Raw genomic sequence first — 23,562 nt, 5'->3', positions numbered from 1 at the left:
ACCACTGCTGAAGGTATTACAACTAAAAAAGAGGTAATGAGGTAGGATAATGATAGTAAATTTAGAAAATACCAGAACAGGCCTTATTTGAGGCAGTATCACAAGGATGTTCCCAGGAGCATGAGTTCCTCTGAGTCTCAAATCCTATGACACTCAGAAGTAACATAAGTACTAACACAAGACTCAAAAGAAAAATTCTTGTCAGTCGTCATAAATTATATTGGTGTGTCTTCCAAAACTCAAAACAGTACATAAATATAACACAACCTATGGGTTTAAATATGTTTGAGTACCCACTCAAACTGAAGTATACAGTTTAAATTGCAAAATCATTTAAGCTAATCACAGTAAGTATTTTCAGTCTGTTCCTAATCTTTGTTCTGTATTGATCACAAATGCAAAGTTTGGCTTTGAGATCTTGAGAGAAAACCCAGCTAAAACTGAGGCCCCACATCACCAGACTGTGCAATTACAAACAAACAATCCTTGCCTTGGAGCCTTTATAATCTAATAGAAAACACTACAGTACTTTGTGTTATTGGAGCAGTTCCTGAGATCTACTTTACTCTTGAACAACATCTACCAAATGCTCATTCACTCAGAGCAGATGTTAATTTGTGCTAAGAATTCTGTTAGATTTCTTGACAAAAAGCTCTCAAACAGTTTAGAAAGAAATATAGAAAGAATCTCACTCTTTGGAAAGTTAAGTAGACAAAATCAGATTGTTTTGGGAGATCTTCTGGTTGGTTGGCTTTTTGTTTGGTTGGGTATTTTTGCCATTGCAGGCACAAACAAAAGTCTTAAATACATTGATAACAAAATATTCATATTTGTAGGGGTTTTTTTCTTAAAGCAGTCAATTTTATAAAATACCAGTATTAAAACCATAACAGAAACACTTATTAGCAAGTCATCCCATTAAATTCAATGATTTACATACAATGTACAAAACAGATCTTTTTTAATTCAGCTGTTAAAAACAACTCTTAAAGGAACAAAGTCTTATATTTCAGATTGGTGTAGTGCTTCTTGCAAAAGCACAGAAATAAATTTTTTGTGATCAGAACCTTTCATTCATCTTGCAGTCTCAAGAAACAATATCCAGTTTTAATTTAAGACAACTGCAGTGATTCAATCATGGAAAACAGGATGAGCTTCATGAGAGATAAGTAGCCAGATAATGTACCAAAAAAAAAAAAAAAAAGAATAAAAGAAAAAAAAAACCTAATAGTTGTCATTAATATGTTCTTCCCACTAAGAGAGAGCAGAGAACTACCTTGTCTTGCTATGGAAAGCAATAGAACATGGCTATCAAATAATGGAAAAAAAATAAATATAGCTGATCACCTAATTCATATAAAATAATTGGCTCCTATTTCCAGGTTTCAGTAGAATAAAACTTGTATGAACTGTCTTACATAACACAGGTGAATAATAGTTCCCATTTCCACCACACAAATGGAAAATTAACATTCATAGAACTCTCTGCTCATTGTAGGACCCTGAAATTCAGAAATATTATTTTTATATACCAAAATTAATTCCTGGATATTTTAATTTGACTTCTAATACCCACCCAATAGCAGGACCTTGCCCAATTTCAGTACATCTTTATAAATCTTCCTTTAAACTACATTATCACAGAAATGAAAAATAATTGATTTTGACTGTCACCTTAGGAGGGATATGGTGAGACACATAATACTGTGAAACTGAGAAATAATTGCCATTCTAATATAGTAACTGTGTATTGAAAAAGCTGTTCAGAATATGCTCTCTTTCATTTTTTCTTTCCCTTCGAGCATTTTTGACAGGACTGCCCTTTATGCATGCCAAGTCTTTGCAGTATTTATTAAAATAACAAACCAAAACAAAACTCAAGAAGCCATTTTGAAATTAGCAAAATTCTGAGATATGTACAACTAAAATTTAATATAGTCAGAGCATGATCAGAGCATGAGTACAACAGTCTATTATACTCTTGTTCTGATCAATGCAAAACTAGAATTTGCCACACTCCAGAATATATCATATGTCCTTCAATCATTCAAGGAAAAACGAAGCTTGTAAAGTCTTAGTATGTGGGGCAAAAGAAAATATTTATTTCTCCTTTCAAGTAGAATTAGGGTAGAATAGTTGCTTGAATTTAGAAGATATTTGGCAAATGCAAAATACTTAGACCCACAAAACAAAAGTTTGGGTTTTTCCTATAGTGGTCTTCATTCTATTGTAAAAAGTCAAACAGATTTTAAAGATTTTAAGAATTGTGTTGTTGATATAGTTGGTTTTTTTCACACATCAAAAGCCTGGATTTTGAATGAGAGGCTACAGCATATCTGTATTGTGTTTATTTTTAGAAGACTAAGAAATGCAATATTTGCTGTCTGCTGAAGTATAATAGAAAAAAAAAGATTGAGATCAAAAACAGTCTCATAAATATCTAATGTTGTCCTGAACTTCTGCCATGATCTTCACTAAAATAAAATACTTTTTTATTTTAGATGGAAAATTAATTGCATGCATAACTTGATGTGAGCAACAATATGAAGAAAAATTTCTTCCAGGAGCTTTAAATAGCACAAAATAAATAAATACCCTCTCTCTAAAGTACTTCCTTACAAGTAGATGTTGGTAATGAAGTATTTGATAACTCCTTAACACAACATGAGAAATGGTTTTAAACAAGGTAATTTTTGGAAAACAATTACTCCAGTTTTCTAGATTTTTTAATTTCATATGATTGAGCTCTCTGAGGTTTTGTAATCTTTTTGACATTGTAAGGGAGATGCTGATCCTCTGTTTTCTGCTCCGCATAAACTCTAGGGTTTTCATAATGCAGATTTTTATAATGCAGAGTGGTTCTTTTAAAACAGTTCAGTTTTTGAAGCAACATAACATTAACCTACTGTCCTGTCCAGCCTGATTACTACAGGGCTTTACTTTATGGCTTTAGATGGCAATGAAAATCTGTATGTGATAGACAGAATTTGTAAAATCTGTAGGGATGAAAGGTTCTAAATAAGATTATTAAAACTATCCATCTGAAAAGTGCCCCATCAAGACCTAGTTGTGCTAATTTATAGAATTAATATGTATGGAAAGCTATTCCCCAGGAGTTTTACCCTTCCCTGATTGTTTTATGTAAGCATTTTTAATGGCCAGGCCTAGAGACTCCCAGGCTGGCCAGTTCAAGTCTCACAAGTTATCTTCACATCTATGCATCAACACCCACAGATTTGATCATGTATCATAGTGATCTCAGATGCAATACAAGATTTTCTTTTGGAAGACCTTTAGAATCAATGCAAATAATTTTTTTGATGTAAAAGAGCCAACATTGTCCGCTGTCAAAGTAGTCATTCATGTAGTCACTCATTTCCCAAAACTCCCAAGACATAGATTAACTACTCTATTTATACCATGATAAAAGAATAAACAAATTTAACTCTGAAGTGTATTATCTGTACATGTCACTCATTAGAAATGTCCCGATTAGCCCTAACACTAAGATAAATTAATTATTATGAAAAAAATGCCTCCTCAATTTCCTTTATTTTTTTATACAGAGAAAAAAATGCTTGTGAAATAGGTAGAGACCTAAATCACTTTCCCAGATCCCCACATGCTAGCACTCACTTGAATTGGTGAGGATAAATTCCCCCAAGCAATGAGGCAGCTATAGTCAGGTACCAGAGTTTGACTGATCCAGTCCAAGAATATTGTTTTCTCCAAGAGAGAGGAAAAAAACCCTCACATTTATTTATTCTACTCATGTATAAAAATTATGCCACTCTACATCTGTGTGCTAGTAGCTATTTCAAACATTTTCCTAATGAAATGTTTGAAAAACGCATCTTAATTAATTACTTACAAGATTTAATTCCATTTCCAGAACAAACAATGCCATGATTTACAATAAAACTTAAATAAAAATCACAGATTGTCACCTAATGGTGCAAGAGTAGGCAAAATCACATAAGCAACTTTAAATTTATTATTTCCCATAGCCTTCAGACATTTTAATGTTCTACTACCAGTGACAATAAATGAATTAGAAACTTTTAATCGGATACTGTAAATTAGGCTTTGTGTGCAGTAAAGAATTAAATAACAGATTTATTTGGGAAGAAATACTTCTTATGGTTGAAATAATAACAAAATCTTTTTACTACAAATTTGAAATTAACGATTTTTGGATTTCATCACTTCCATTAGTAGCAGCAACAAAGGTGAGGAGTCTTTTAACAGTAAAAGAAAGGGTAAGGGTTCATATATATAAAGAAATTAACTTGTAAACACCACAATATTATTTAATATTTTGCTTAGTAAGGAAGAAGTGACTATCTTACTAGGAATTAAGTGAAAAATGAAGTCTTTCCATTGTTGGTAGAACTTCAGTCAAGAAAGATCCAAGAATTTATTTTTAAGATGAGCTCAAACCAAGAAAAGAAGGGTTTTGCTCAGTTAGGGCCCAGGTGTCACATGCAGAGCTCATGGATATTACTTGAAGCATTTTCACTGGGACATTAGAAATGGACCAAAGACTGAAATCCCTGGGATGTCTCTGAGACTTTTCTTTCTTAGGGGCAGTAGCATTCTGCACTCAAAGGCGTTTGATAAGAGGGTGGTACTCAGTAAAAAGAAAACCAGTGATCTTTGAATAAATGACCTAATCAACATATGACAGCAGTCATGAATGCTGGCAATCATGTTTACACCATTTCATATATCCTTTCAGACATGTCCATTCAATATGAAGGATATTTTGGTATGTATCTTCATTATTCTAATTAAATATTCTTGCAAAAAAATGCTAAATTGGTTTCTCATTTATTTCAAATTCTGTATTTTCTCTCTCTTACACAGTCACTAAGCAATGAAAGAAATGTCTTTGAACAGAGTATTTTACTGAAGTTCTACAAGTTTTCTGACAATATCTCTCATCACCAAAAAACATAAGTCAAAATTTAAGTAGGTAAAACAAAATTGAACCATTTGAATCCAAACTGGAATAAAGAGAGTCATAAATTATTGGAATAATCTTTATCACTCAGTAAAGCAAGAAATACATGTAAAAATAAAAAATCTAAAATAAGAAAGCCAAAATCATCATACATATAAAAGTATTTTTACAACCTTTATATTTGGGAGAAAATAGAATAAACTATCCACCTGCTTACCACTGCGCTTTCATGGTAGAAAAGAAGTTGCCTTGAGCACTGAAACACCTTTTTTCTCCTCTCTACTCTGATTGCATTTATGCTCTATTCCAGAAAGAACTGTTTAAATTTGGTGGTTATTAAATCATCAAAATCCATATAATCCAATTTAGATATAAAAAAGGGAAATTATTAGCATGACCATGACTTTCAGCACTGAAGCCTGGATGCTTGATATCTTCTTACTTTAAACATCTACAAGGCAAAAATATGATGTTCCTGACAGTATGGTGCTGCAGGAAGGAGGTCTAGAGAAGGCATGAGCCATTCACAAGCCTTTTTCAGGCAGAGATAAGTGCCCTAAAATGTAAATGCTGGACAGTTCATTGTATGATCAGTTAAGATCTGCAATTTACAGAGCAATTTCTACACCTGGGGTATCCTCAGAAGGCTGAGTATAAATTTTAGGGCCCATCACTCAATATTAAGGTCCTCTGAGACATTAAAAAATAAACACTCTTGATATTTATGCCAATAAATGAAAAAAAAATACTTGAGAAACTAATAATAACATAATAAGAATATTTTTAATCAATTAAATTATGAAAAATAAAGTACTCATCACTGATCAGTCACAACAAATGAACATGAATAAAATGAAATTTCTTCAAAATTCAGACCCGGAACTTCATAATTTTGCTACTAAAATTTCACCACATAAAATTAAAAAAATAATTCAAACTTGAAACCCACAATTGCATACTAAATATAGACCACTGAGCAATTCTTAAAACCAATGCAAAGAAGAAATATTCAGAATGTTCTATATAAAAATGCTATTTTAAAATTTTGAAGGAATGATTCAGGTATGTAACCTCACATCCCAGTTCTGAAACTGTTGCAGAATTCCTCCTTTTGCAGCTTTTTAGCACGTACCTGTGACACGTGAACAACCCCCCTCAAACCCCAATTTGAATCCTTGCTTGCTTATTTGCTGTATGTTAACCTAGATTGGTATCCTGCATAACATGGTGGTTTTGCTGGTTTGTTTTAATTTTTTTTTCCTCGTATGGAATGGAATGTAGATCAGGGCTGCAAGGCAGATCAATCGCAAGATAAGGAAATAAAAGAACAAAGTTTAGATAGATGACTGAAAATTCTATTCCAGCATTCACCCACGGTAAGATGCAACCACAAAATACAGCACCTGAGCCACCTTCACTGATACAGATGGCATTTCAGTTTGGGTAATAGTGTGCTATTTTCAGAACTCATGTTCCAGAGAGAAACAAGCCCAGGAAGCAAGAGACAAGTTGTCTAGCTACCATGTGAAAGCAGATTAGAAAACTGTGGCTTTAGTGTGCTGAACACGGTCTGATAGGGAAAATGACTGCAGCCTGTAAGAACAGAAGGGGATAAACATCGAGGAGCAGATAAAACTGAACTACAGCTCAGTCCTGGCACCAAAATAAACAAGCTAAATGCAAATGCAGGTGGTGAAGAAGCAACAGTCACCAAGCATCAAGGAGTAAAGAGATAGAAGAACTTCTCTGTCACAATAATGAGAGGGAAAAAATATCCTTAATAAATTTGAAGACAGAGTTCGATACATTTCAAAGGGATTACATGATGTGCAATCCACGAAATGTCCTTTTTAATCTTGTGTCTCCTAATCATAAAATATGTCAATTAAACTTTCTTAAAAACTGAAACATGGTATTTCTTCTCAGCACCATAAGTTCTGATCTCAGAAAGTCTAGTGAAAAATTCCCAATAAGAATATTTAAGAGTTCATGACCTGAAGTGAAACTATTATTAGATTTCATTCACATTATTTATAATACATAATGTTGTTTAATACCATGCCATTATGCAGCAAAAAGGAACACACCTCCCCTCCCCAAATGCACTTGAAAAATGTAATTACATTTTAACCTCTATTAACATAATCATCTAATCATACTGTTGACTATTGCATTTTATATAAGCATTTGACTCTATGTATTTATTGAATATTAATGAACACATTAATCTTTACTTTTCCAAAGTAGTCCTACTCAGAAATAGTATTACAAATCTGAGGGTTTTGTATATTTTCCTTTTTCTAAAACAGTTCCTTCTCCAGTGCCAGACTATTCACTTGCTTGTAAAGCATTTTCAAACAAATCCTGTTAATTCTGAATATGGTTCACTAAGCAGCATGATCTCATTAATAAAACAAGTTGCTACTCTAGTAAATCAGAACACTCAGCTGTTTTAACTGTTTCCCTAATGGAAATTCGAATGATCTCTTCAGTCAGCCTCACAGAAGCCTAACACTTTTGAAACAAGACCCAGAAAAATAAAGAAGCAATGAAAAGAATGGAAACAGTGCAACTTGAGACTTAGCATTCTGTCACAAATAAATGTTAACTAACATTGTATCTGCATTCTTGAGGTTAGTTGGATTATTTTTGCACCACTTGAATTTTCATTAGAAATGTACTTTTGTCTGTTTCACTGAACTAAATGAAATTTTTGAGTGACAAATTCATGAGTTCTTGGGATTTCTAACAAAAGAGAGAAGGGAAGAAAGAAAAAGCTTGATGGATGGCAAAAAGAAGAGAACACTCTACAAACATATATTCAAAATGATCTCATATGTTGCAAAAGAAAATAATAAATGGATAACAAATGACAAAGAGGCTAGTTCAAAGGGAAATGTAAAACAGAAGCAATCTTTTGCACTGAATATAAGTTTCTGCATAGCAACACATTATCTCAGGGTCTTTCAGTGTGATGTTCAGTTTAGGATAAACCTCTTTTTTAATGATGATAAGAAAATAATGCTTCTAATCTGGTGAGACTTTGAAATGTGCTACATACCCAGTGCATTTGTAACATTCATAATGCATCTTACCTTTGTCTGGGCACTCTAAATAATCAACCTTCTCCAAGGGAAAATGCTGATTTAGCAAGGAGTTAGAAAAACAATGAAAAAAAATTCTAAGATTTTTTTTTGTAAACCTCATTTGAAGGTGCTCAAGGATCCAAGAATAGTGCCAAGGAAGGTGATGGTGCACAGGCAAAGCAAAGAACGGGTAAGACTTTGTAACACCTTTGTGTCTAACTAGATACACATCTTACCTTAGTAATATATATGTTATTAAAATTGTGGGACAGAGAAAGGGAGTTGAAGTTTCAGAGAACATACACATAAGCTCTACTACCTTTTACATATGCAGCAAAAAGCACCTTTATTTTCTTGATGACATTCTATTTTGTTAATCAGATCTTAGAGACCTTTCTTCAGTATTCAAAGCAGTGAAAGTAATGTACAGAAAAAAAAATTAACTGCTATTTAACTTCTTCAGCTTATTGTGTTACTTAATAGGTGTATATTTTTTATATATTTGCACCACACAATTTTGTTTCCCTTTCAGTCCAGCAGTTTTACAGTCAAGAAATAACAGTGTAAATCTTTAAAAAGTTGACTTGAAATAAGAAAATTCAAATGGCATGATTTATTTTTTTAACTGTAGGCCAAGAAGTAGGTTAGTGTTGCATTCAAAAACACCTCTGGCTTTAATATTAGACAGACATAACTTCTTTCAACCTGAAATCAAGTAATTCAATCCAGCAATTCAAATTTACAAGTGCCAATTACCTTAACAGCACATTTTTCTTATGCACTAATAGTAATTTATAACATGAATCCAGAGTCTGGTCAAGTTATTCAGGTGCAACTATCTACTTCCAAAACATCAGTTTGGAATTAATTCTTCATACCCATTACCATCTGAATTACAAAAGAGGGAAATGAAATAAACTACCAAGAAACCAGAGTTATTATTTTCCTTATGATGCTCAAAGAGCTTGCAAGATGAAAAGCATACAAATTGGAACTGGACACATAGCAACTAAGTGGCTATTCTGTCACACTGCATTTCACAAATAAAAGCATCCTCCAGGTCCTTTGATTAAAACATGAAACAAAATGAGCAACATTTGCGAGACGTCGTTCACGGAATATCTCTTGTACAGCTCAATGGCTAATCACATTTCTTCCACGAGAATTTAAAATTAAGCCTGATACTCCTGCTGGTCATAAATAACACATGGAAATTTACAAGCACTTTAAGTAAAGACCAAAGAAATTTATAGCTATGAAAGTACCACAATATACCATGTCATCCCATATCTTATTTCATTTAAAAATACATCTTACAACAAGCTAGTGAAAATTTTTAGTTAACCAGAAAAACAGACACATCTGAACAAAATTGTCACTGTTCACTCAGCACTAGAAATCCTCCTTAAATGAACTGCCAAATAGATTACCCAGACCTTAAAATTTCTTAAACCCTACAGAAAAACAGAATGTAGGCTAATCAAATCATACCTGGATAAATTGCTTGGTTTTCACAAGCCCCACGTCTCCAGCCTCTATCTGTGCTCTTGACAGCTTCTCTTCAGTTTCACTTAGCCAATGATTAAATCTCTTCATGTCAGAATGAAAAATCTGCCACTTTTCCAAAGATTTATCAAACCGCCTGCAAGTATAAAAGGAGATGAAATAACAATCTTCCGATAGTTTATTTATTGACTACAGAGAAAAAATAAAGAGAATAATGTTGGATGTTTCAGGTTAAAATCAAATAATATTACTGGCATAATATATTAGCATTTATAACAGTTATATCAAATGGCAATATGGCAGCACCTCTGAAGTGAAATTATTTCTGAGCAAATGCATCACAAATCAGTTGTTTTATCAGTTTTAAAATCCTTTTGACAAAAATGCAATGGTCTTCAAGTGAATTTCCACTTGCATTGTGCAAAGGGACTCTTTAAAAAAACCTTTATCCTATGTTCCACTTTGAGTATTTTATAATGACAATTATTAAAAAAAAAAAAAGCCCTGAATTAAAAGGATGATTAAAAAAAATAGAACAGTAAAAAAATAGAGTTTTGAACAATAAGCAAGGATGAAAAATATTACAACCATGTCTGCAAGTCTATAGTTCATTACAAAAAGACCAGATGAGTACTTCCAGCACTTTGGGAAGATGTGACCTGTTTTTGTCTAGAGTGACTGATTGATCTCCTGCTTCAAGAACTGTTTGAATTGGCCACTGCCAAATAGGAAAGAAATGAAATGGAGACAGATTACAAAACTGATTATAGGGGGGTTTGCAGATAGCCTATATCTTAAGAAATCCAGTTATCCTTTGTGTTAGATTGTTGTGGAAATGTAATAACTAATCAGAGATTAGCTAGAATGTTTTGTTAGAAGATCATCATTAAATGTGCTACTGTTGTTTAGTTTAATAATCCTCCTTTACAGGATTATAATAGATTTTAGGGTGTACTTAAAGGATAAAAACAAAGATGCTCAGTTATTTCTCTGTAAGATAATCTGGTTCTGTATGGGCAAACTATACGATTATTTGAATGTTAAGGAGTTTAATTCACCAAACAAAATGACATTACTGTTAGGGAACACAGAAAATCTTTTCCATTTTACTGATGATTTTTCATTTTTTAGAAGAAAATACAAGCAGACTATTGACCTGATTAAATATTGTAGTCGCTCATCTAACTTGCTTACTAAAATGACTGTGATAATTTATCACGGTTATCATATTTTATTGCTCAAAATTATCAAACCATAATTTAAACATACATTATAACAGTGCTTTTATATAACTACCTTACTCAGAGTTTCAAGGAAAAATTAATTTTATTTTGTAAATATCACATAGAAAGTAGAATCAAAATTCAATTTCTTTTGGTCCAGAATCATCTCTCATTTTGGACACTATATTAAAACATCTTTCCTCCTGTTCCTCACAAAGTAAAATTACTCTTCTCAGCATGGGCAGCTTATCAAAAGCTTAAATGTAAAAAAAATCAGTAGGGTTTGATATTAGTAGTCTTGAATTTGCATTCCAGAACTTGCAAACTCAATCTCCCATCACTCGATGTTCTTCCTCCATCTTTTGCTCTGGGAAATAACAGTTGTAAGGAGAAGAAAAATAAAAAGTTACAACAAGAAGATATGAATATTTAAAGCTTAAAAATTCCCAGTGCTTATTGCTCATGTCTTAAAAAAACCTTGCTACTCTCGTTATAAGTGTAAACCAATAAAAATACTCAGTATAAGTATAAACCAATACAATATTAATGTTTTGCAAAACATTAGTAAAAAACAGAGAGAATTTATCAACAGGCTAAGTGACTAAAATTCAAGGCTCTTACAGTGATTAAATACCTAAATAATGTTACAATGATAAGAGAAAAATTAATTTTTGCTGCAGTGGCAGGTGTGGGTGCATTTGAACAACATCAAGCAGATCCCTGCTCTGGGAAGTTATGGGACACCTCTCCTGAGTATACCTAAGTGAGAGTTTCTCTTGTTGAATCTCTGTATTACATCTGCTTACACATGATACTACTTCAAATAGCTTTTTAAACTTTAAAAACAAAGAGGATTCTGTTTGTTTGTTTGTTTGTTTGTTTTATCATGAGCAATGCTGTTACCAGGTGGTGAGCTCAAAACCCACAAAAGGAGAAGCCTAATTAACGACCAACGCTGAACAGCTAAATTGCTGAAGCCTTGGCACAGCAGAATGGAGAATAAATTCATAAGAGAGCAGTACTCCCAGGACTGTGGAAACCCAGAAAGAGTATGTCAGCCTCAGGAATCCTCAAGCACACAATGTGGAGCAGAGGAAAATTAAAGACTTTGCACACCCTTACCTAGGGATCCACCCTTGTTTGCCATCAGAGACAAGTCATTGAGCTAAAATACCCCCACGTAGACATTTCTCTGTGTCTTCCTCTGCTCAAATCCTTTCCCTCTGACCAACATAAGACAAAATAGTGGCTCATGAATGGCCACTAGCAGTGGCTAGTGGGTGACTGTCTGAAATCTGGGCACTATTTCGTTTCTGATGTGTTTCTCTCTGGTTTTCTTAGCACATGTTCAATAACATAGTGCAAAGAGACATCCTGAAGCCAAGCAGGAGGTTCTGGATGTGAATGTACAACTGGCACAAATTACAAGGCACCTGAGCATTGTACATGAGCTCTGACACAATAAGGCAGCTTTATTCCTCTATCTTGAGCATGTTTGGGTTGATAAGCAAAAAACAAATGCCACACTGGTTCAATTTTTTCATATATGTACTGACACTCCAGCAGGGACCACGTTAAGCAGTGACTTGTGGGAGCAATTTCATTTTATCACATTAGTACATAATGGATTTATTTTGTCTCCAGAGAGCAAGCAAGAAAAAAAAAAGCAATCAAAGACAACTGCTGGGGTAGTACACAATACAATTTACACTAAGTCATAAAAGTATTGGTTGTTTCCTTCCTTCCTCTCCGACCTGTCTTTCTATAAGTAAAATTTAATATTCTTTGGTAGCATTGCACATAATCTTGCACAGAGATTTACAAATGCCAATTTGGATATACACTGTCAGTGGATCTCTAAACTGTGTAATGGGATTGCACTTGATGGTCTGTGTCACAAAGCTGGTGTTTTAAGGAAGCTGTGCAAAGGTGAAAGATCTTTGAAAACAGGGAAGACACAAACATAAAAGGCAGTACAAAGGCTAATGATTTGTTGTTGTAAACCAAATCTTAATTTTGCATCTGTGTTTTGATTAATTCCTGGGTATTTTGATAACATTCCTTTATACTATGAAACCCACTTTTGTGGTTTCACAAAGATTCTGGTTTAGCAAAACTTCACAATCAATTAAACCACAAGAAAAAGAATGCTATTTATACAATTTCCTAAAAGACATGATTTATGTCATGGAAATTGGTATTACAAGAAACATGCATTTTATTCTTCATATTGGCAAAAACAATCCCTAAACTTGATTTCTATGCTGTTGCTAAACAATATACTGCAGGATTATGCTAATATTAACCCACAAATTTTCAAATTTTGCAGTTTTGTCAGCTTAATTCTGCACAATTAGCACCTTGTAAAAATACACAAACATCAAAGTAGAGTAAATAATTATGTATTAAATAGTAAGAACATTAACTTTTCTATTTAAGGCCATTCTTACAGAAAACAAAATAAGAAAACTTGTTCTTGTCAAGCAACTCCTACAATTAAATTGCTTAAAGAAAGAGCTAACCCATTTTCACAGGTTTTGATGTTTTCATTTGACTTCACACAATTCATGTGAGTTCTTAATCTATATTTAATTCCTATATCCTCTCTACATTTGGACTCAAAGTGATTATCTCATTTTAGACACTGCTGTATCTTGATCTTGATCTCAGGTTTTGCAGTGGGTCCATTCTGGGACAACACTTAACTCTACATATTCCATTCATACCTTTACAGCCTGTTTTTCACCCATAAACTACCAAACAAATAATAAACTGCAACCAAAACAACCATAGGAATGCCATCCATCAATTCAAAACTTAATTTCTCTCCTCTTCCCAGAAACTAGACTCTGCAGCATGACATAAATTAAAAAAATTGTGCATTACAATTACATTATAAATATTTCACTATTTTGAATTGTATTGATTGTATTATTCTTTTTGCCCTAGTTAGTGATATCATGCCATTCAGTGTCCATGTCTGTCAAAGAAAATTACAAATAAATAGGCTAAAAAATGCAAGGTCATGTCAGTCATTGTTGGTTTCAGGCATATACAAATCCATATTTTATTATACATGAGAGAGCAATAAATTTAATAACCATTTGCAAATAATAATTATACAGCAAATGCATTAGATTCTAATGGATGTTGTGCATCAATTGCTTAAATAGAAACACTCCATAAAATTTATATAACATACATTCTTTTTCTACACTAACTAAAACTATCTATTAGGCATATGAACTAGAAAATTCCAATTCTTTATTTCCTACAAAGTTTTCCTTCATCATAACAGAGATGCAATCATGTATTTTACAGAACTTTGCCTCAACACCTGGATTAAGTGTAGGTAACAACTTACGCCTAGGGAAAATAAAGAAATGCTTGAATAATGTGACCTGGGTGAAAGAGTAGCAGATTTTGCAACTCTCTTAAGCTTTAAAAATATCTATGCAATTGGTAATAAAACCAAAAATTTCATAACTTTTTGAAATGTAACCACCAAAATCATGATAACAAAACCCCAAATCAAAAATTTTACAGGAAACAAAGAGTGACTCAAGTTTATGGAAATGCAAACCAGTATTTATGCCTGCATGTGAAAGGTATTATACACATTTCATCCTCGAAAGGGGACACCACACTTCCAGCCAGGATACTGCAGCATGTCAGTATCACCCACCCTATGGTTTCATCTTTTAATTGCATGAAATTAAATATGAGTGACAAATCACATGAACCTCTGACTGTCAGGGTGATGTTCTCCTCCTTTCCCCAGCCCAGGGCCTCTGATCTGCTTAAGGCCAGTTCTGATGTGGCACAGCAGCACAAGCTGTCATCAGCCTTTAGGGAGAAATGACTGTGAGAATCCTCACCTGAGGCTTCCGCCCAGGACTTCAGGGCCAGTGTTAAACTCAGACCTTTGTGGTATTTTCGGGGTCTCTCGTTGTGGGGAAGAAATGATGAATTTGGCTCCATGTTCTTAGAAGGCTAATTTGTTATTTTATGATATTATATTATATAAAAGAATACTATACTAAAACTGTATTAAAAAATAGAGAAAGGATACTTACAGAAGGCTCAACAAGATACTCATGAAAAACTTGTGACTGACCCACCAGAGTCTTGACACAGCTGGACCATGATCGGCCATTAGGTAAAACCAATTCACATGTTGGATAAACAATCTCCAACCACATCCCAAAGCAATAAAACACGGGAGAAACAATCAGATAATTATTGGCTTCATTTTTCTCTGAGGCTTCTCAGCTTCCCAGGAGAAGAAATCCTGGCAAAGGGATTTTTCCAGAAAATATGACAGCGGCAGACCTTGACCTGGGCTGCTCCCTAATGTGTCCACAGCACACATTTCTCACTGCAGCCAAAGCCAGCTTTGCTCTCCTCTCTCAGGTATTGGGGAAACTTCAGGAGAGGTCCCTGTTTGCAGCCCCTTACCCCAGCCTTTCTGTCTCTTGACACTCTCAAGCATCCCTCCTGGAGCTCTTCAGAGCTGGAAGCCTCAAATGCCTCTGTTCTGCTGTTCACACAACACACTGAGCAAGTATTTCCACTGTCCTTCAATGTCCCAGCTCTGTGACTACAGGGTGATGGCTGGAAGGTGGGGCAGCCAGCACAGAGGACACATGTCCTACTAAAGGGTGTTAGAGTGCCTGGACTGCCCAGCTACACTCACTGACCTCCCATCCCACTGACCAAGTGCCCATTAACTGCTGGAGCACACTGGACAGGCTCCTGGAGAGACCCTCTTCCTCCTGGGTTTGATCTGAGCCAAATCCAGAGCTCTCTTTGGTGTGAGACAGAGCACAGAGAGCAGCTGATCCCAACCCAAACGAAATACTCATGGACAGATTCTAAGTCAATACCAGTGAAATCCAGCAGCCCATTCTGGTCCCCAGGTTCTGCTGCAGTTCAGGTCCCATCTGGGACAGGAAAAATGATAATTTCCACAGCCTGGACACAGAGACAGGTGCAAGACCCAGATTTCTAGAGAGCTGGGAAATCATATCCAATTGGTAAAAAATCAGTTCTCAGAAAATCTTTAAATTACCATCATAATTCATAAATAAAAAATTAATGTCAGTGAATTTGTGGCATAGAGCATAAGTATGTGTAATGCTAAGTACATATTACAGGATGTCCCCTCAGTAGTCCCCTGTAATTACTATGAAGTACTTAAATCCCATGATTTCCAATGACAGAGTTCTTAGTTCAACCTGTAATAACATGTTTTATCCTCCAAGATTGCCCTGTTCAATTTTATGGTTCCACTTCCTATCTTGAAATCCCCCTACAATAGTGGCTTTAGACCAGGAAGAATAACAGAAAACAGATGATACCAGTTAATGCTGGCTGTTGACTCCCTGAGCCTGAAAGATGTTATTTATCCTGTTTAAGGTGTGGTAGATGTGTACAGAAATACATATACTGGAAAATTAGATGTCCTTCTTTCACTGAAAATCATAGTAATAACAGAGCACTTAGCATTACCTTCTTAAAATACTGATGCCTGTATTGGCACTAGGTATTTTTTATCTTTTACAGCTTTTCAGTCAGTTAAAAACCTTTCTATTAAGTGATTGTTGATTTTTTTTTTTAAGTTTACAATAAAATTTCATTTAAAATCCCTTTTACCTTTAATTTGGAAAATTCATTTGAGACAAGAAACCTAAGTCCAAGTAACAGTTACTAGGTCTTATTGCAAGAGTAGCATGTAGTAAACAGCTCAGGTTTTTTCTGAAACTAAAATGTGGATGACTTAGAGAACTTAAAGTAATGGAAAAGCAGAGAAAACTATTGATAGAGAAGAGTGTTCATCATATTGCTATCAAGGAGAAAATATTTGTAAGTAATGAAGAGCCTTTTTAGATTAAATACCTTGCAGTATCTTTTCTGTGTTTAACACAAACATCTTAAATAATTCTGACAACCAGTAGTACAATAGAAAAACACAAAAATCTATCTAACTAATCTAAAAAATCTATCTAATCTCAGAAAGTATATTTTCCAGTATCATTAGAATGAATAAGTATTTTCACAATAGTGGCATTTGAAAGCTTGCTTTTTACCTTTCACTTCTGTGAATAATGATTTACTGTAATGAAAAAAAGTATTTGCAATGTCCAGGATAAAGAGAAAAATAACAATGCATTTTGTGGAAAAGGAGCTGAAGGCACTACTAAAACCTAAAAAAAAGTAAGTGGCATGTTTATGAGGGATTTTATATATATAAACATGTATATATATACAAATATATATTCTCCGTATATAGATACCCTAATTATACACACTAATTTGCAAAAAAAGGTTGAAAATATCATATTTATATTAGTCTTGTGAATAACAGAACTTTAACACAGTGAAGTAAAATTTATCATGTTAGAAGTTCTCACTTCATTAATAAATAGCAAAAGACATTTTGGCAAATTCATATGCTTGTAATATGGTGAATTTAAACAATGTACAGATGCCTAGAAGGGTATAATAATTCAGAAGGTTATTATCTCTAGTAGAGATATGCAATAGAGAAGAAGTCATATTTTACCACTTGGTCCAGATTAAGCAGATTAAGACTGTAACAGGTAAGTTTACTGCAGTTTCTGTCTTCAGTTATCTTCTCAAAAACCAATTTTTTTTGTTTTGTTTTAGAACACAGAAGTGAAACAGAAATCTAGCCTTTGTGGATACAGCAATACAGCAAGAATCAATGGAAGCTAAACACACATAGCCTGCTTATCAGAGAAAAGAAGCTCACATATTACGAGGCTCTGATCTTTCATACAGTCTCTATGTCAGTCCCACTGGACAGACAGTAAGAATTATTTACAGAATAAAAGCTCTGAAATGGAACATAAAAATAAGCTTAAGTTAAAACTGACATGTTCTTAACAATCTTTATTCACTCTCAGTAAAGAAAGTAATTAGTATCTACTACTTTTACAAGTATATACTACTACTTTAGTATATACTACTTTCTCAGTAATTAGTAATATAGTAGAATATATGTGCATTTATATTAGCAGTCTTTAAATTAGTCCTATCAATATTATAAGTTTGTTTACTCATTCATTTAAAGTTTATATTGAGATATTAGAGCTTTGTTTAATAATATAATTAACATGTTCCGTTCACTTATGATTTGAGTACAGTAACTTTTACTTTCTGGCAGAACAATGTGCGATTTTGATCCTGAAGAACTCCAGTTAGATTTCAGGCATAAGAAATTATGAAGAGAAAAATATGAGATTTCAAAGCAGTTACAATTAACTTTTAGTTATTAAGTGTCCCAGCTAGAGATATTTTTAGTTAATACCTGTTAATTGAACTGTCAGGTATATTAAAACAGACTTGATTAAAGTGTCCCTACTTTGCCACTGCTACTGGGACCTAACTATTTAATAAGGCATATTTTATTTCTCTGTAGATAAACTGACCAAAGAAAATGGATGCACAAACTCTGCAGAATATTCATGTTGTGTATTTCACAAAGTGAATTTTTCATATCCATATTTTGATGTTTTAGCGAGACCCACTTTGGTATGAAAGTTCACAGCTGTAAATCTTTTCAGTATTATATCACAGAAGAGAGCCTTGGGTGCTTTGTTAGCATAAAGAGTTGGGCAGCATGACAGAGCTGCCCATCCCTTAAACATGCCCACAGAGTCGTGTTAACTGGCACATAATGACTTCCTGGGCATGTTTACAGCAATAAGAGTTTTAGGGTCTTTATCACCCTATTATGTCACACAAAAAACATTAATCAGGCACCATGAGACATTGACTCCAGGAACATTTTTTGAATTATGTACATTTGGCCTATTTCTTTCTGCAACTGCAGCCTCTGGGAGCTACATAATTTTTTGTGTCATGAAAACCCCTTGAGAACTCTTTCTAGGAAAATTCTCCAGGATTCAAAATGAGAATTTTAATTGTTACATAACACAGGCTTACATTGAATTTAATGCAGATGTTTTAATTTGCCCATTAAATCAAGGAGTTTGGAATTTGGAAATAAATCTTCCAAGCAGGTTTGCACTTTTCCTCAAAACAAAATAAATAGTTATTGCTTGGACTGTGGCAACATTTACTATTTCATTAAATTTACAAAAAGAAAATTGAAGCAGGAAAGAATCTGGAGGAAGACTGTGAACAACACATAAGAGAAGAAGGGGCAGGGCAAGGTTCGTGACAGAATAATATAATTTTTTCTTTCAATACTGATCCTCTTTGTTAGAAGGAAGTATGGCATCTATGACTATTAATATTTAGCACAATGAGCAACCCAGTTTTCACAGGAAAAAATGAGATGCTCTTAAGAGCAATAAGGTACAACTAAGAAGTGAAGATTTACAACAGGGACTGAAGAGGCTTCGATTCCCTGCCCTTATTAATCACATTTCCTACCTTACCTTGTGGCTGGCATCTCAGGGATTTCCAGCCTAGCAACGCATTTTTCCCCAACTCTTCAGATCTAATAGAGAACTGCTTGCCAGATACACAACTTAGAGAGAAATGGCAGTCTAGACAGGAACCAAAAAGAAATGGCAGTGTGTCCCTGGAAGACAAACCTGACACACTAATCCCAGTCATGGTCCATGACATATCATGGCTGCAAGATAATCATTACTGTTTCTAACAATGTTTGGACAAATAACCAATAATTTCAAATTGTCATTACATTTTGCTTCAAATTTGCAGAGCTGCAGTTCCAGGGTAAAAACTTTTTTTATCAGTAGAAAAAAGCACTGACTCAGATTTCCACAAAAAGATTTTTAGATTCCCAGTGCTTTGTCTCCAGCACTAAAGAAAGTCTTGAAAATCCCTCCTTGCTTGCCAGAGTAAGAAGCTAACTGCAATGGATGCTTCTGCAATTGGTTCTCCACAGACACTTTATCCTCTTCCCCCTGTAACTAGGAAACCCAAAGCAATAGTCCCTGGAGGACAAAGTAATGACAGCAAAGGAGCTCTTTAAAGCTTAAGCAACTTCCCCTTTCTGAAAGCAGGAGGGCTTTACAGTCCCATTTACGAGATGACAGCCAGCTTGATTTCTCCAAAAAGAAAACCCCCAGAGTAGTGTAAAAAAGGCTCTCAGTCCTCTGCCAGGTCCTGGGGATCAATACAGCATTCTCATTCAACTAATTTCTCCCATATTGCTGTGGGAAAAGACATGCTAAGTTGTTTAACTAGGGAAGAGCGGTTGTTTCTGATCAAGCTGTGGTAAGGAAGTTTTTTAGTTCTCTGGGCCCTGATTATGTCTTGTTCAGCCCCAGGTGAATCTGGTGACTGTAACAGGAACATTTCAGCATTGGATAAGAACCATACTGATCCTAACAGGGCTTCTGCAATACAGAATGGACTGAAAATATTATGAAAGTGGTGCTTAACTGTAGAAGAAAGAAATACCTGACTAAGCACATTGTGGTCTGTAAACACAGATAAAAATACTGCATTCACACTAAGATATTCCTTATATTTTTTGAAGAAATCATACTTTTGTTGTTCCTTTAACAGTACAAGGTCAAATACGTAGATTGAGATTGTTTTAAAAATATGTTTAAAATTCAAAACTTAGGGCTCTGCATACTTAAAAAAAACAATAGCCAAAAAGGTGTTTAAATTGCTTGAAATTAGCATGGAAGAAAACATGCTGCTCATTTGGAGCCATATGCACACCAAAGAAAAACAAGGAGATGAAAGGCAGAAGGAATCCTACTCCTTTCTATGCTAGCAAAAAAAAAAAAAAAAAAAAAAGCCCAGTAGAACAAGCTGTTGAAGAATAAAACAATTTTTCTTATTTTTGGACATTACCCCTAGGGAAAAGCTTTGACACACTAGCAAAGTCTACTTACCTATGCTTTTCTTCCCTTACACAGCAAACATCTTAAGGTTCCACTTCAGGGGTTTTTACTAGATGGAATTACATCCTTGTATTACAAGGTTCTGTAATTAATTTATTCTACTTACTATAAATATGTCTCAGTAGAAAACTGGATGACAGAAGGAACTGCACATTAGTGGAAATCACACACAACACACCATTTGTATTACTTATAATATCAAGGGCATTAAAAAGAGAATCCCTTAAAATTATATTTAATCATAATTGTTATATTCTTCATTGTCAAAGTGAAATCTTCTTTTCACCTTCTATGTAACTTCAGACATTTTGTTTAATACTAAATTAACAGCTACATCCATAGAGAAATTTAATTATGTATGTGCAATGTACATAAATCTATATTGTCTGTATATTTATGTATATAAAGGCTTTATTTCAATTTTTCACTCTGCCTGGTACACACTGATGACTTCAATGGATAATTAACATTTCAAAGGATACTTCAAATACAAAAATGCTGACTAGGGAAAATGTTCAAATTCAAGGATTATCACATCACCATAGCCAAGATTTCTTGCGCTTTCTACTACAAAGTGGAAAAAACCAGTGATGCAGTAAAAGCCCAGGACTAAAATTCAGACTTCCTACCCAGAATCTGTGTGTCACTCTGGAGTAGTAATCTATCTTTCTTTACTCAAACAGTACTATGCCAAGCCTAACTGTAAAAGATTTGTGTGGATGGAGTGCAAGATTAAACCTTCTTAGCACTGTCAAGGCTGCCCTGGCTGGGGTGGGTCCCTTCCAGGTGAACATGCACTTCACAGCCTTACACCTTTTCTTACACAGAAAAGAAGCCATCTGCGGTAGCTGGTGGCCATAGCTCCCACCATTCACCAGGAAGTCAGCTGGACCAGGGGTTTGTAACTAGGCAGCAGATGAAGATTTGGGAAAGCTGTTTAGGTTGGATATCAGGAAAAGGTTTTTCACCCAGAGAGTGCCTGACCACTGGAGGAATCTCCCCAGGGGAAGTGATCACAGCACCAAGACTGACAGAGTTCAAGAAGTATTTGGATAAGGCTCTTGTGATTCTTGGCGTGTCTAGCATGGGGTCAGGAGCTGGATTCAATATTCTGTGATTCTATTACTGTCATCATAAACTCCACTGAGCATGTCGTCCAAAGGAGTATACTGTGTTAGTATACTCACTGCTGTAAGTCCATAAACCCAAAAGGATGTCACTATCAAATCATGGCACTAAGATTTTCACAAGTAAGAAACAAGAGATCAATAGATTTCTGTTGCAGGGGATGAGGAGTTCCCGAGAGCCAAGTGTAAGCTGAGATAGGGCACTCTACTCCGTATCACAGGTGCTGATTTCAGGAGTCTGAAAACAGCCACTAGGTCCTCATTCTCATCTACTTGTTTGGAGAATGTGAAGCTGCACTTTGTCCTTCTCTCCTTTAGAAAACACAGGGCTAGGTTGTTGAGCAGTCATTAACCTGGAGGTGAGGTTTAGCTCACTAGATGATTTGCTGAACTTGCACAGAAAGTCTCCTTTACAAACACTGCTGACAGCAGCAGAAAGAATACTACTGGGCAGTCTTAGAAATTACAAATATGTAAAATAACTATGCATTCATGATGGTGGTGCATTATTTACTGATCTTCTCTTTACCTAGGACCAAGGCAGTGCATAGCAAAGTTATCCCCATTACCTATTGCTATTCCTTCACTGCAAACAGGTAAGGAATCTGGAGCATCTTAGCTTGGCACCCTTTGAAAGTGCTAAGCAAGCAACCTGCTGTCATTTAGCCCAGCTGGCGAGGAACCCTGATTGCATCCCAGGATTTGCATAGGTGATAAAAATGAAAGCATTTGGAAAAAAAAAAAAAAAAGAAAAGAAAAATGGAGGAACAGAATATTTAGCTGTCTTGTAAAAGACAGTATTGTTGTTCTGAAGTTGCAAATAAAAGAGAGAGGGAAAATTTTAGAGAGTTAAAACTGTGTGTTTTTTAAACTCCTGCTCTGTAATTCACTGTTTAGTAACCAGACAATTCAGAGTTAAGGTAGAGAATAACTACTCTGCACTTTAACCAAAGTTGGAAATTCAAAAAATATAAAAATCTTAGATAATGATAAGTCCTAGAAAACTACAAATTGTTCACAGACTTTTTCTTTCAATACAACCTTCTACAACTCCATTCATGGGCATATCATATTCAAGACTATAGAAGATTACACAGCATAGAATTCAACTGTGTGGTAGTCTTCACAAAAACTGTGCTCTTCCTCTGTCTCTATCAGAATCTTGGAGAATGTAGAGGCTACACTAGCACATTCCCAGAGCTCCCAGTTATGCCAGCACAAAAAGCAAGCTGAATCAAGAACTCAATTTTTAGCATTAATCTTGCCTATTTTCCTTCTAAGTACAAAGAGAGCTCAAAAGCAATTCACTGAGGTATCCCTGAATTATTATAAATGCTGATTTATCATTTCTGCTGTCTTAACATGTTCTGCAATGATCAGACCATGGCAAGCATGTTCTACATTACTGTTTCAACATTTCTAGCAGCTACTCTCAATGCTGTGTATTCTACCTTTCTATTTGCAGGACTGTGCTATGCAAGCAAGACTGGTTTATTACATTATGCACCAGTATTTATAGTTCTCTAACTTTCATGCAAGATGTTCCACTCAGACCCCTTTGCCCCTGTTCCCTTAGTAACACAATCTTTTCAGTTATCAAGTCCCTGTTACGTTCCCTTGCACCAGTGATGGCCTTGTTGCCTCCTCTCTCATCAGAGTGGCCAGAGTGAGGTCTCTGGCCTTGGGTTTATCTCTCCCATAGTTTCCACTATACCAGGGTCAGGAGGTCTGTGGTGCTACCCAGCTCAGCTTCTGTAGCTGACATTTTGTGATGTCACT

The 23,562-nt window shown here is 34.8% G+C and overlaps 1 protein-coding gene across 5 annotated transcripts in view; it reads right to left on the bottom strand.

The window, feature by feature from the left end:
• Positions 1-23,562, bottom strand: part of DMD (dystrophin) — a 1,043,683-nt gene that overhangs the window by 530,416 nt on the left and 489,705 nt on the right. For all 5 annotated transcript variants that reach the window (XM_054291254.1, XM_054291257.1, XM_054291256.1 and 2 more), the window contains one exon: positions 9,541-9,691. In XM_054291254.1, the coding sequence (XP_054147229.1) occupies positions 9,541-9,691 (151 nt within the window). The remainder of the gene's footprint in view (positions 1-9,540; positions 9,692-23,562) is intronic.

The sequence above is a fragment of the Melozone crissalis genome, unplaced genomic scaffold (assembly GCF_028551555.1).
Source record: "Melozone crissalis strain CALT ecotype California unplaced genomic scaffold, PUWL_Pcris_2 ptg000090l_1, whole genome shotgun sequence".
Classification (NCBI taxonomy): domain Eukaryota; kingdom Metazoa; phylum Chordata; class Aves; order Passeriformes; family Passerellidae; genus Melozone; species Melozone crissalis.
Note: the sequence above shows the minus strand (reverse complement) of the source record. Positions and strands in the feature narration are given on the sequence as shown.